This window comes from Mus musculus, chromosome 18, assembly GCF_000001635.26.
Source record: "Mus musculus strain C57BL/6J chromosome 18, GRCm38.p6 C57BL/6J".
In the NCBI taxonomy this organism is placed as follows: domain Eukaryota; kingdom Metazoa; phylum Chordata; class Mammalia; order Rodentia; family Muridae; genus Mus; species Mus musculus.
Genome location: NC_000084.6, coordinates 5,081,956 through 5,096,014, shown reverse-complemented (window position 1 = coordinate 5,096,014; position 14,059 = coordinate 5,081,956). Strand labels below are relative to the sequence as shown.

General features: G+C 46.5%; 1 protein-coding gene across 24 annotated transcripts in view; it reads right to left on the bottom strand.

Moving 5' to 3' along the window:
• The window catches only part of Svil (supervillin), a 198,827-nt gene that overhangs the window by 23,279 nt on the left and 161,489 nt on the right, over positions 1-14,059 (bottom strand). For 23 of the 24 annotated variants that reach the window (XM_006525789.2, XM_011246877.3, XM_011246879.2 and 20 more), the window contains 9 exons: positions 13,085-13,232; positions 9,391-9,480; positions 9,219-9,305; positions 7,201-7,378; positions 5,056-5,228; positions 3,015-3,170; positions 1,341-1,477; positions 696-843; positions 434-579 (listed from right to left, as the gene is read on the bottom strand). In XM_006525789.2, coding sequence (XP_006525852.1) covers positions 434-579; positions 696-843; positions 1,341-1,477; positions 3,015-3,170; positions 5,056-5,228; positions 7,201-7,378; positions 9,219-9,305; positions 9,391-9,480; positions 13,085-13,232 — 1,263 coding nt within the window. Of the gene's footprint in view, positions 1-433; positions 580-695; positions 844-1,340; positions 1,478-1,864; positions 2,881-3,014; positions 3,171-5,055; positions 5,229-7,200; positions 7,379-9,218; positions 9,306-9,390; positions 9,481-13,084; positions 13,233-14,059 lie in introns of those variants that run through there. The other variant, XM_011246886.3, reaches the window with a different exon arrangement.

The following is a 14,059-nucleotide window of genomic DNA, read 5'->3' as shown; positions in this document are numbered from 1 at the left end:
CTGACCAATTGTGCTGGCACTGAGTTCTTTCGAATACGCTTCTCCCCAGTGGAGTGTAAGGGCTTTGTATGGCTTCCTTTTTCTTCTACACTGGAAATACAGCTACTGGGCCAAGTGAAAAAAATACTTAACGAATCTGTAGATTATTTTAATTATATATAACTTCATACACTCACATTAATTATTCCTGAAACTTCAGGACTAACAAAAATTTAATCTTATAGAACTCAAGATGCAGAGCTAATATTTATATTTTATGTAAAATATAAAGTCCTTCAATAATCCATGCCACTTATGAAGAATAATCTGAACTTTGTATGGTATAGATAGTGGAGTGGTTTGAAACAGTAAATAAGTATCCTTTAGCAAGTGCTGTGCTTGATAGCATGGATCCAGTTAGAACTCTGCAGTTCTAGATCCTTGAAGCTGATACCTCTTTGGACTGCAGAAGGGAACACTTGGGAATCTTCCCCCAGTAGTCATCATCAGGAACGAGTTTGTCATCTGTCAGGCGGTAGACACAGTTCGTCTCTATGATGGCTGTCTCGTACAGCTCATCTTCCTTTGGGTCTCCGGCAGCTTTGGGGTAAGGCAGGACATTAGAAAGTAGGTGACTTAAGAGCATCAGTTAAGGGTTGGGGCTGGGGACACAGGATATTCCAGCCTCTTCACTATTAAATATGGTAAACTCTTACACTGGTAACTGGTCTGGCCACCCAAGAGCTTCCAGAAGTCTTTGGCTGCGTGAGTATGTGTGTTAATTCCTTCTTCGATGGTCTGGATGTATGTAGCTCTACAACCAAGCTCCCTCTTTGTCTGAATTAACGTTGCAAGTTCAGATGCCTGGAAAAGAATAGGACACAATGACCTGGGAAGAAAAATCAGTGTGGTCCACCCATGCTAACATCAGAGAAAAGTCAGTGTACAGGAGAGGCGTGCGACGTCGGCTGTCTCAGCCAAGGAAATGGAACTGTGGGAGCAGACATATCAAGTCTTCGGAGCAATAACCCTGAGTGTGAAACTCAACAGATAACTTACAGACTTCGGGCATTATTCCTTGTCTGGGGCTGTGTACGTGTGTTAACTCCTTCTTCAGTGGTCTAGATATATGTAGCTCTACAACCAAGCTCAGTGTGTCAGATTCAACAGCTAACTCGTAGGCTTTGAACACTATCCCGGGGCTTCCCGTGAAAGAGCCATACTGGCTCTTCACAGATGCGTGTTAGTCACCCAGGAGTCAGCTAAGACCCAGGGCTTTCAAACTGGAGATGCATGCCACAGACTTTCACTGTTGTACAAAGGACACAGGGGTAGAAGCATCTTGTCATTTAGACACTGACCTTTGCTTTCTCGATGACATTGGAGAACTCTCCCACCCACAGGAAGCAGTACTGAGGAGACAGCAGAAGGAAGCAGTCCCCACTGTTGAGTGATGAGGCTCGGGGCTCCACCAGCCTTGTCTGCACATGTCTTCTTCCTGTGGGCAAGCCCCAGCGTCCTTTTACCACCATTCACACTTCCATGATGGACACATCCCAGCTACACACCTCCCATTCTAAAGACTCTGACTACTAGTGTAAGGTCCCAGAACCAGGCACACGTGGAACTTGAGATGGGCCACATGTTGGTGTTGCTAGCCCTAAGGTACATGCACAGTGTACATGCACTAAGGTTGTCGAGCTTCCTAGGAGTGTCCTCAAAGCCTTGGAGTTTAGCGTGTTTGTAGATGTGCCAAGGTTCTCCAGTCTTGGAAGAGTGGCAAGGACACCCTGACCTCTCTGTCACATTCATGCCACCTTCTCTTCACACAGCCTATGTCCTGTGCTCACACCTAGCCGTGCTGTAGGGTAAGGCGTGCCTCCCCTCAGAATCTCCTTGCACAGACACTAACTCCTGAGCACCTAGTTGGGGCCATCTTGGAGGGAAGTACTGCTTTGTACCACTTGCACCACCCTTCTAAGTGACTCAAGTGACTCGCCAAGGCAGAGCATTAGGTGAGTGCAGACCTAGTCTGATTTCTGCATCAAAACTCCTCACTTGTCTTTTGTGCATAAGTGTGTGCAGGTGTGCATACCCACACATGGATATGTGGCAATCAGAGGAGAGTTCCAGTTGTTTTCTTCCCTGGGGACTGAAGCTGAAGTCTGCCATTTCACCTAGACTGGCTGGAAAGTAAAGTCCTGGGTCTGTCTGTCTCTGCCCTGCAATGCTGGGGTCACGGGCACAGACACCCATGTCTGGTTTTTATGTGGGCATCAGGGATTCAAGTACGGTTCCCATGCTGCTAGAAGAAGCAGTCTTACTCACTGAGCCATCTCCCCACCCTTTATTAATCTTTTAAATACACCAAAAAGGAAATGGGTTTGTAGAAAACACCCTAGAATCCTTGGTGGAGGCAGAAGCTACTCCATCCATCCTTCACTTGAAAAGCCAAGGGTGATGGTCCTGGGGATCTAGAGGTAACACAGTCACCTCCTCACAACCCTAACTTCCTGCTGCTCCTTCAAAAGGGCAGGAGAGTGGAACCTGGGGATGGGTGAGGCTCACTCCTGCCTTCCCATGATTCCTTCCCCAGGGATGTGTTTCCTTAATCTGGGTGGTGTGGGCCATGCCTTGTTCCAGTAGGGAGAACTGGGAGGGTTGTGCAGCCCCATGCTGGAGACTGAGGGTGTATCTGGTAAAGTGCACAGCAGGTTGGGGTATGGGCTACTGGGTTAGAGGCAGCAGGACCAAAAGCTGAGATTCTGAAAGGGTAAAAGACTGAGCCCAACTCCAGGTCTCCTACTCAGCAACTCCCTTCTCCTCATTCACAAGCTCTCAGAGGTCCAGTTGGCAGAATATTCCAGGCCCGATGGAGTCAGCGATGCCACAGTGTAGCACCTAGAAGGGGAGACTCAGATAGATTGCCTGCCCCCTCATAGGAACAATGGATGCAGCCAGGAGTTTGTTGTCCTACGGTGACAAGACGGAAACCACAGCCTGCCCAAGTCCCTTTAGATCACTGTAAAGAATACCTTTAATCTGCAACAGCATGAGCTTCTTGTAGGGCATCGCGCTGTTGTTGGAGTTTTGCTCCATCAGATTGACACTCCTCAGGTTGATGTTGCTGAAGTTCTCCCTACTGGCCAGGCCTGCCAGAGTCACTTCTGAGAAGTTGGAGTTGGATGACACTGTGAAGGGAGGTCAGGAGGGATGCACAGTTGAAAGCCAGTATTTGTAATCATAGATAATTGCTAACTGACCGGACTCAAGTATGAGGCGTTGCACTGCTCAATGATTAACCACTGTGTGCAGAAGTAAATGCAGTACAGGACTTATCAACCAATGTTGGCGAGTCTCACAGAACTTGTCGGCCTTCGGAATGCAGCTCTTCTAGACAGTATTTAGTGAAACAGTTCTCTTTTATTTGGGGTAAGAGCTAAACAAATCTTGAGGAGTATAGGGGTTTTCAGAGAGACAGAGAGAGAGACAGAGAGAGAGAGACAGAGAGAGAGACAGAGAGAGAGAGACAGAGAGAGAGACAGAGACAGAGAGACAGAGAGAGAGATAGAGAGAAAGAGACACACAGAGAGAGACAGAGAGAGAGACAGAGACACAGAGAGAGACAGAGAGAGAGACAGAGAGAGAGACAGAGAGAGAGAGACAGAGAGACACAGAGAGAGACACAGAGAGAGACAGAGAGAGAGAGACAGAGAGACAGACAGAGAGAGACAGAGCATTATTGGCCAGCGCTGAGGTGCTGGGAATGTTTCATTTGCATGAAGAGGGAGCCCAGGTACTTAAACCTGTAACTTGATCACAAGGCTCCATGGCTACTTCAAGAAGGACAGAGGTGTGTGTGTGTGTGTGGGTGTGTGTGTGTGGGTGTGTGGGTGTGGGGGGGGGGGGGATTCACACAGGCTACATGCACCAGGGCATGCAGGCCTGGGCAGGGAGGGAATGATCCTTACTCCAGCCACTATCAAGATGAGATTTTTGAGGTTGTGGACGTCTTGACCTCACTCTTGCTTGAGAACAGCTCCACCTGTTGCAGGGCTCATATTCCCCACAGGATTTTACTGAAACCAGAACACTGGTGCTATTTGGTAACTCAGATGGCTCCTGCCTTTTGGGAAGCATTTCTCAATCAACGAGTTAGAATTCGAAAACAATTGTCTCCTCTAAATTTTCCCTATTCCCTTCTTTCCATTGCGTGGAGAAAGGTTGGATGGTTTAGGGTGGAGGGACCTGGAAGGAACTCCACTCCCCTTCCCACCCGCTCTCCCTCCCTCCTGCATTCCCTCCCTCCCTCCTTCCCTTAGTTTTGAAGATAGGGTCTCACTATGTAGTCCAGACTATCCTAGAACTTGGGGTTCTACCATGTTTAAACACTGAGTGCTAGGATTGCAGGCATGTACACCACTAAATACTCTCAAAACAAAAACCTTTGTCAAATCAATTTATAAACACTAAAAGGAAAAATAAGGACTACCACAAAAATATTTAAATATCAAGATTATGGATGCTATTACTGCCATGGAAATTACTATTTGACATAGTGGAACTCACACTCTAGGCCAGAGAAAGCCGAGATGTATAGCTCAGGGTCAGGGTAGAGCCAGAGACCAACCATTCCAGTTCATTCCAAGTCCCCACCCAACACCCACCTAACCTATCTCCACGAAGTCCCAGGACCTCTCCCAGAACAATCTGAAAGCAGTGGTTTAAAGTGCTGGGTGAGGATATACATCTCCTTTGGGTATCCACAGGAGATCTCAAACCCTCTTAGATTCAGTGGAGAACTGCTGTGCTTGGAGCCAGAGCTGAAAATTGGAGGGATTACAAAATCCAGAGACACTTTCATCTTGAGACCCAACTCAGCAAAACAGCATAATTTCAGCATCAATTTAGTGAGAAATCTTTAAATTTGAAGCAGGCATACATGTGTCTGTGTAGTCACTTTCGTAAAGGAGCTCTCTCTGAACACCTGCTGAGGTGGCTGCAAGGCAGATCAAAGGTTAACACACAGGCAGTGCTCACTCAGGCCTGGGAAGCAGGCTGCAGCCCCACACTCACTCTTTTCCACTTTCATCCGCTTGGACTCCATGAAGGCCACATTTAGCCTTTGCTCTGTGTATTCCTGAAGGAGGTCGTCTCTTGCTGCCAGCAGCTTGAGAGGGTTCTTGGAAGCCTGGACCCGGCGCTTGGGCCTGACCTGGCGCTTATGCTCTGCCACAGAAGATGTCAACCTGCAGGCAAAGTAGAAGTGGCCCAGGATGTCACCTTACTTTCTGGTCTTGGACCCAGGGCAATAGAGTCCACTATTTTTCCTTCATGATTCTGTGTGGGTTAGAGAGCCTGGACACTCAGGGGACGCGTGCATACACACACCCACTGTTGCATACACACACCCACTGTTGCATACACACACCCACTGTTGCACACACACACCCACTGTTGCACACACACACCCACTGTTGCACACACACACCCACTGTTGCACACACACACCCACTGTTGCACACACACACCCACTGTTGCACACACACACCCACTGTTGCACACACACCCACTGTTGCACACACACACCCACTGTTGCACACACACACACCCACTGTTGCACACACACACCCACTGTTGCACACACACACCCACTGTTGCACACACACACCCACTGTTGCACACACACACCCACTGTTGCACACACACACCCACTGTTGCACACACACACCCACTGTTGCACACACACACCCACTGTTGCACACACACACCCACTGTTGCACACACACACCCACTGTTGCACACACACACCCACTGTTGCATACAATCACCAACAGTTTCTTGGACTTGGCAGATGACAACTGCACTGCCAGTGAACCTTTTTGCCCCAGACTAAATTTTTTCTACAAACATAGCTTTTCTGTTCACAGCTCTTATTAACTCAGTCTACCAGGTACCCGAGGAAAGGAACCACGCCTGTGAAGAATATACTGGAATAAAAGAGGCCCTCAGAATCATCACTGGTCCCAGAGACTGTCTCACTGAAGTCTGGGTAGAAGTCTGCGGAAGCAGTGTGTCAGTGACCTCCCAACAGGCTCCTGTGGTGAGGCTCAGGTCTCTGTGCCTGGCAGCATCCTTTGTGTACCACCAGGATGCATGTGAGCACAAATACACTTTTGTTTAAATTATTCCATTTCACAACTATATAGAACAGCTTCAGCCATGATGGTTGAGTGGGGAGAAGGTGAACTGGATGGAGAAGCATGCGAAGCAGCACATCGCACCAGGAGGAGCTGATGAGAACTTTCCCCGAGTGAACTCACTCCTGGAAGACACGGGTGCTCTGACAACTGCATAGGGAAGAGTAGAGGTGTGCAGTGTGGGCTGTGTGCAGCTTGCTTAGAACAAGTGCCCCCTAATGCTATATGGGGCTTCCTCTGGGGTTTATCTTATCCCTCTGGTTGAAGGGCATCATCTTTTCACTAGACTGCATGAATGGTTTAGAGATGGACTTTGGACCCAAGTGGAACAATGATCCACAAACCTGGTCTTGGAGAATCTAGTGGGAAGTGACTCTGCGTTGCCTGTCCATCTGGTGGTGGATGCGGGTACCTCTTTCCCTATGGTTGTAGTTTGACCCAGAGAGAAGCCAGCATATGGAAAGACAGCCTTAAGAGAGAATGTACTGCAACTGTCTCTGTGCGCTCAAGGCACACTTCAGTTTAAACTAAATTGTCTCCCAAGTTTGTTTCTTGTTTGCTTTTGTTGATCTCAGTTCAACACATGTATTTTTCTGGAATCCTAAGACATAATCACTTTTTATAGAATTTGCTTGGGCACCTTTGGGTGCCTCTGAGAAAGCCCATGGACATATGTCAATTTTATACATTTTTGGAAGCAAAGAACTATGGCTCCTAATTTCATAATTCACTCTGCTAATCTGAGCTCGTGTAAATCAGATATCCAGTTATGAGTAAGTTCAGTGGTGTCCAGTGGGAGAATTATGGAAAACTCTTAGTGGCGATGTTATAAAACACTGCAGAACAATGCTTGAGTGACATGAAAACCGGTCACACCCCTCAAGGGCACGGGCAGCAGAATGCAAGGACAGCAGGCTGACCCTGAGGCACTGTGTATCGTGTTCTAGAGCAAATACCCATGGCAGAAGTTTCTGGTGACCCGGCAGGGGGAGCATGTGAAAGGAGCCATTCTCAAACTCACTTGGGAGCATAAGGGTCGAAAATGACATCGAAGTCCTCCTCCAGCTCCACAGGACTTCTGGGTATACTGTGATCCACGCTGCGGTAGAATTTGGCAAATGTTTCATCATCATCCAACTTCATCACCTCCTTGACAGATTTGCCAGTGACCGTGAGAACCGTTTCCTGTATCCCAGCAACTACCAATGATGGAGCAAACACACTATGAGATTTCAGTAAACAATTGCTGGGGCCTTTCCCTGCAATGCTTTATGTCCCCTCCCTAAGTTCCTGGAGTGGGGAAAGCACAGCAGTGAGGTCCGAAGCCCTTTTCCTGCCACCCCTGCACCCCAGCTCTCTGTGCATCTCACAGGGGGTATCCCACCTGCATAGTGATGGTCAGGACAGGAAACAGGACGGCCTTGCCCTCAAACACATGAGCACTTGTGAACCTGACCCATTTCTACTAGAGGGAGCTAACCTTAGCCTTGTCTTTCTGCAAACATTTCTGCAAACATTTTCTAGAAAGGACTAGGAAGCATTTGGGACCACTCTGAGGAGAGCACACAGCTTCTGGTGCAATTCTACAACCCTGCTGTTATAGTGCAAAAGTGGCTATGGACAGACAGCAGGTCAACGAAAGGATATAGCTATGTTTCAATAAAACTTTACTTCCCAGAGCAGGTAGAACACTGCAGTGGTCATGGCTGTTGCCAGGTGACCATGGACTAGATCACGGTAACTCCATTGTATTGGGCTAGTTCTATGTCAGCTTGCTACAGGTTAGAGCCATTTGGGAAAAGAGAGTACCAATTGAGAAAATGTCCCCACCAGATTGGCCTGTGGGCAAACCTATGCAATTGATGTGGAAGGCTCCAGCCCATTGTGGGTGGTGGAAACCCTGGGAAGGTGGTCCTTGACGCTGTGAGAAATGAGGCCAAAGCCACAAGGAGCAGGAGAGCAAGCAGTGCTTGTCTATGGCCTTTACACTTGTCCTTGCCTCCAGGTTCCAGCCTGACTTGAGTACTGGCCCTGACGTTCCTGGATGATGAGCTACAAGTTGTAAGACCAATCAATCAGTCAATCAATAAATCCCTTTCCTTTCCAGGTTGCTTTTGGTCCTGGTATTTATCAAAGCCATAGAAACCCTAACAAAGACACCAGTGCAATAGATTTCATTGTTAATATATCTTACCCAGTTAGATTAACTATTCTGTTACGACCTTATAGCTCTGCTTTTCAGTGTTGTGCAACTTTCAGCCTGTAGGGACTCCTAGTACCTGGTACTTGATGAACAGATATGTTTTATCAAGAGAGAAAAGGCTATTTTCTCATATTGCCTTTTGTGTCACCAATTATTATAATAGTTTATTGCATCATTTTTACTAGAGTTTTATTTTAGAAATTATTTGGGATTATTAGAAAACATACCTTTTGCCTTAGCAGGAATGATGTGTAAAGTTCAATGCCCATCCAATTAGTTGATTTTCTATTTGTACACTAACTGCTTTATAGTGAAAAGACAAAATCACTGAGTGATACTTGGATTGGATGGCATTCCAAGGGTTTGGAGTCAGTAACATGTGTGCTATTGGGCATCCCAAATTTAGGATATTAAGTAGATCAGAGAACTCTGGTTAGTACTGACTACAAGTTCATTTTTTGAAGAATAACAAAAGATTTTAAGCATGTGTGTGTATAAATTGCTGAGAGTAGATAATTAAGGAGATAACGTGGCTGAAGAGAGAACCCAATCAGAAGTGGGATTTGGAGAGCCTGCTATTGTGGTACATGCCTGTGCTTCAAGGTTATCTTTGGGTATGAAGTAAGTTCAAAGCTAGCCTGATCTAAGTGATACCTTGTTTCAAACAAACAAACAACCCCAAATCAACAGCAATAAAAAAAAAAAAAACTGTCAAACAAAACAAAACTCCAAAAGTTAAGAAGTTGAAAGCTAGGACTTAGAGGTTCTCAGAGAGCAGAGACCAGGCGTGGGGCAGTAAAACAGGCTGAAGCTCCACTCTGGGCTCTGGCACATACCCTTGTTATTTAGCCTCCTTAGGAAGGTTTCCAGTCTGTCCAACTTCAGGTCTGATTCCAGCTGCATATCTGGTCTGGCTTCAATATCTAAACAAGTAGAAACCATTTGTGAGCAAGCACCCCTGAGCTTCCCTGTTCAAACACTCATGTCACTGTGGACAGAGACACATACCTTCCAAGGGTTTGGAAACCGGGGTAGTGCCCCTTGATTTACTGCAGAGAGGGGATGAGATGGGAGTTATGGATGTGGGTGATGCCAGACCTGCAGAATTCAAAGGGGACGGTTTAGCATGTTCAAGATTAATTGTGGAAGTTTACAGAACCCAATGAACCGGTACATGTTCTTACAGCACAAGTATACACAGGTTGGTCACCAAATGCAGCCATACCTAGGATTTTTCTCTTCCTATGTACTATGCAGCTGGCAAGCTGATACTCTAAAAAACAGCAAAGACAAGGGGAAGCACATTCATAGCCTATAAACAGTGTAAGAGTGTACATGGCTTCCAGAATATGCTGGAACAAGAAGGAGTTCTGAAGGCTTTCTGGAGTAGTGAGGGCCACAGGGGAAAAGCAAATGTGCACCATCTCCCACAGTGGATGTTTGGAGTAAGTTTCCTTGCCCGAGGCAGCAAAGCCTCAGGCACCAGGACTCTCTCCAGTCTGTGAAGACGCAATGACAAGGGTGAACTTATGAGCACTGACTGTGTGGAGAATAACCCAGAGGTCTGAGCATTCAGAAGAAAGATAGGCAAACACACATCAGACCGATCTGGGATTGTGGGAGGATGACGCTCACCCAGCTCAGGTTTGCTGGAAATAATCACATGTTTCCCAAGACATGGGGAGGGTGAAGTGCTTACTCGAGCAGAGGCTGAAGGACATATGAAAAGTGCAAAGGGGACTTTTAGCACAGGGGGCACTCAGTTGAAATATGAAAACATAAGAGAAAAAGTTTAGAGATATCCACCCCTACCCAAGTAGAGGACACTGGGGAAGTAAATGTGTTTGTAAAGAATTAATGCGGTACTGCTGCTCTCTGCACCCTCTGCGGTGTGTGTGCCTGTGCGCGTGCGCGTGTTAAGAGGACATAGCCGTGTAAGTGCTGTCCTACAAGAGCAGAGATGTATGTTACCTCATCTTCTGAGAAAGAGAGGAGCATTCTGCTCCTTCCTTCTATGAGCTAGAGATGTAAATGAAGCACCAGGAAAAAGGCAAGACTGGAAGTGGCTCCATACTTAAGTTCTGAGCAACAGGCTGGATGGAAACACGTCTCAATATTTATTTGCATATACACTTGCAAATATATGTGCACACATTCTAAAACTCATTTCTATTACCAGATCAGCAAAAAGCTCATGTCCACGAGGAAGTAAAATTTCTTGAAATGTAGTAATATAAGTAAAATCGGGTGTCACAAAAATAGGACAGACATCAACTCATTACCTACTAAAAAGTGCTTGAGTTACCAGAGGAGTCCATTGGCTTTAAAAGCAATAACTAGACTCACTCAGCTCAGCAGGCTGATAGTCCCAAAGTAACTAGGAAAATCTACCCTTCTTTACAGACTCAGGACAAATCCTACTGCTATAGTGCCCCCTGCTGTCAGTCAGGTCATAATGCCTGGACCTGTGGGACATTGCCTTCTCAGCTAGAGACAGTATGGGTTTCCCCATAAAGCAACGGGGGATATAGGGTGAAGTTTCGAAGTGTTAAAGCAATCAAAGTTCTCCCCACAGCTCTTTTCAGTGAACTCTAAAAGCAACAGACACGAGCCTCCTCTCTGGGAACATCTTCATGTCTTTTACTGATGGCCATGTTCTAAGGCTTTCCTCCCATCTCAAAGTTCTTAGCGAGATCTTGTAATGTGGTAATTGTTACACAGAGTAATAGAATATCAAAAACAGAGACTGTCCAAAGACACTCAGGAGAGCTCAGAGCTTCCTGGGGAGAAACAATGAAACCCTGCAACTGTTTGAATGGGCAACTGTCTTCACTGGGACGGTGAGATCAGAGTCCTGTGGATGTCCAGTGGGGGAGGGTCTGGGACTGTTGTATCTGTGGTCAACAAAAACCAGATGCCATATAACTGCAAATCAAAAAGAACTAATAGTTCAAAAATAGAGGTGGTCTTTTGTATCAGATTAAAAGCAAGGAAATTATTACCCCTCAGAAAGACCCATGACTTACGAACCCTGGGAAAATACACAGTGCGTACAGGGAAATAGGAACAGAACATTCAATGTGAGGTAGACCACTCCATATCCAAATCGGCACTGTGCGTCAGGGCACAAGGGAAGCGGTACATGGGGGGAGCCATTAGGACTCTTCAGATGAGATGGCAAAATAAACTAAAACAAAAACTGAGCAAATCACCATTAGGATACAAGTTGGAGCCAGCAGTTGAAGCCTTGAGCTCTGGTTCACGTTCAGTTCCAGCTGTCTTTAATGGATTTGAGCCCAGACTCCTGCCTCTTGTTAGTAAGGAAGGGGTTGGTGGTGGGGGGTAGGTGGTGAGGGGCGAGAGATGTGGGGAGAGGGCCGGGCTCCAGAATACACCTGACTAAACAGGTCTAGGATCCCCTGAAGAAAAGCCAGGTCCCACTTCATCCTGTGGGGACAAATGGCATTCTGCTGTCCTTCAAGGTTGACACCTTTGTCTCAAAGGCTTCTTCCAGTAAGATTCAAGGAAATTACCCTCCAAGGTTTGCCTTCCTTCCTTCTCCTTCCTTTTGGCAAACATCTCTTGAATGCCATGAAAGAGTTAGGCTCTATTCAGAATGGAAGGTCTGAGGTGAAGAACTGCTGTCCTGAGGGTGTAGAACCCAAAGACTAAGTTTAGGTGAAGACATTACCAGTAACTAGGAAGTCTGATTTTAGATAATAGTTTGAGAAACTATTATCCATGCATATGGATGATTGAGGGACCCTAACATTTAACCTTGTGCCATAGAACATGAATTAGAGCCGCGAACATCCTCAAACTCTCTGGAGACCACTGATCAAGGTAACACTGTTTCTGTTATCTCTCGGTTTAGTTTCACAGCAGTTCTGGGGTCCATGGTGCACTTGGTGATCTGCAGGGCATCCCTATCTCTTCTCTGGAATTCAGAACGTCTTTTAGACATTTGACACACGCCTGCAAATTGACCTCTGTCAGCCACAGCTTATTTTTGTTTTGTTTTGTTTTTTGGTTTTTGTTTTGTTTTTCGAGACAGAGTTTCTCTGTCTAGCCTTGGCTGTCCTGGAACTCACTTTGTAGACCAGGCTGGCCTCGAACTCAGAAATCCGCCTGCCTCTGCCTCCCAAGTGCTGGGATTAAAGGCATGCGCCACTACACATGGCTGTCAAGGGACATGAGAGCTGACTTGCAAAGAACAAAAGGGACTCCTTATTGCTAAACTGCCTTTGTTACAAAAGGCTTCCTTGGTGGTGGTAGTATGGTGGGAAGGTGTGTCTAGATGTGTGTATGTCAGTCCATAAGAAGATGGAAACAATTTAAAGGAACTATGGGAAGTAATTTGTTAAAATTCCTTTTTTTTTTTTTCCTTTTGGTAGGGCTGCAATTGCATCTTAATCCTACAATTGCACTCGTTTTCCAAACAGATGATTCTGAAATAATGACAGATTGAATCAGGCCTCCTATACTGAAGACGCTGTACTATTGTGTCTGCAGCAGAAACACCCTATAGAACTGTCAAAACCCACTCGCTCACTCAACACCAGTGCAATGTGAGATGTAAAGACTGGGGCCTTCCTCCTCCCTGCTGAGTTGTCATGTACTATTCTCTCTCCATGGACAGCTGTGCCTTGTTGCGTGTGCACACAGACATGCATGCACAGATGTATGCACACACAGGCCTGACCTTTCTTCACCATTCTTCCTGCCACGGTGAACTGTGTGGAGTCATTGGCAGCGCCTCTGCCCTTCGTCTTCCACGCTTCCTCGCGCACAGTGATGAGGTGCTTCCTCTCTTCAATCGTCATCTGGCTCTCTCGACTTTCTGTGACTCTCTGTGTACAATATGCACAGAAGGAGAAAAAAAGAGGGGAAAGATGGAGGTGTAAGCTTCAGCTGGCAGCATTTGCCCAGTAACAAACAGGTTAAGAGACAAAGCTGCCCTGTTTTACCTGTGTTCTGAACCTGGGTGAGTTCATGTGGAGAGTTTACCCAGGTGGGCTCACGAAGAGAGAGAGTTTACCTAGGTGGTTAGTAACAGTCAAACAGCTCAGCTCTCAAGGGTATGATGAAGTAGGAGAGCTGGTTAGGAGGAATGTGAATTACAAGATTCCCCAGGACTGGGTGGGCCTTCCAGCTCTGCAGTGATGTCACCAGCTAAGGGAACCCAGGAGGAGGCTTTAGATCATAACACATCTGACACCTAGGATTTTTTTGTGGCAGACACAACCCACACCAAGAACAATGGTTCTTAGCATTTGAGACTAACATGGGTGACTTCAGTGACTGTGGAAAGCCTTTTGGGGTACCGCTTGGCAGGAGTCTGACATTGGCTAAGGACAAAGAAGTGCGCTTCAGACAGGAATCTGACACTGGCCTAGGACACGGAAGGAGGCTCAGGCAGGAATCTGACATTAGGGCAAGATAAGGCAAGAATCTAACTGGAGGCTGTGATAGGGAAGTAGGATAAGGCAGGAATTTTAGTCTTAGGGTGGAACTAGGACTCAGGCAAGATTTTTGGGCATGGACGAGGACGTGGGCTCAAGTATTTCGGTCACTATGATAAGCCCTTTTTAACAGCTATCATAGGACTAATCACAGGACTTTTCTTGCTGCTTTGTTAGTAGTTCCTTATCTTACTGCTGCTTTGTTCCTTATTGTA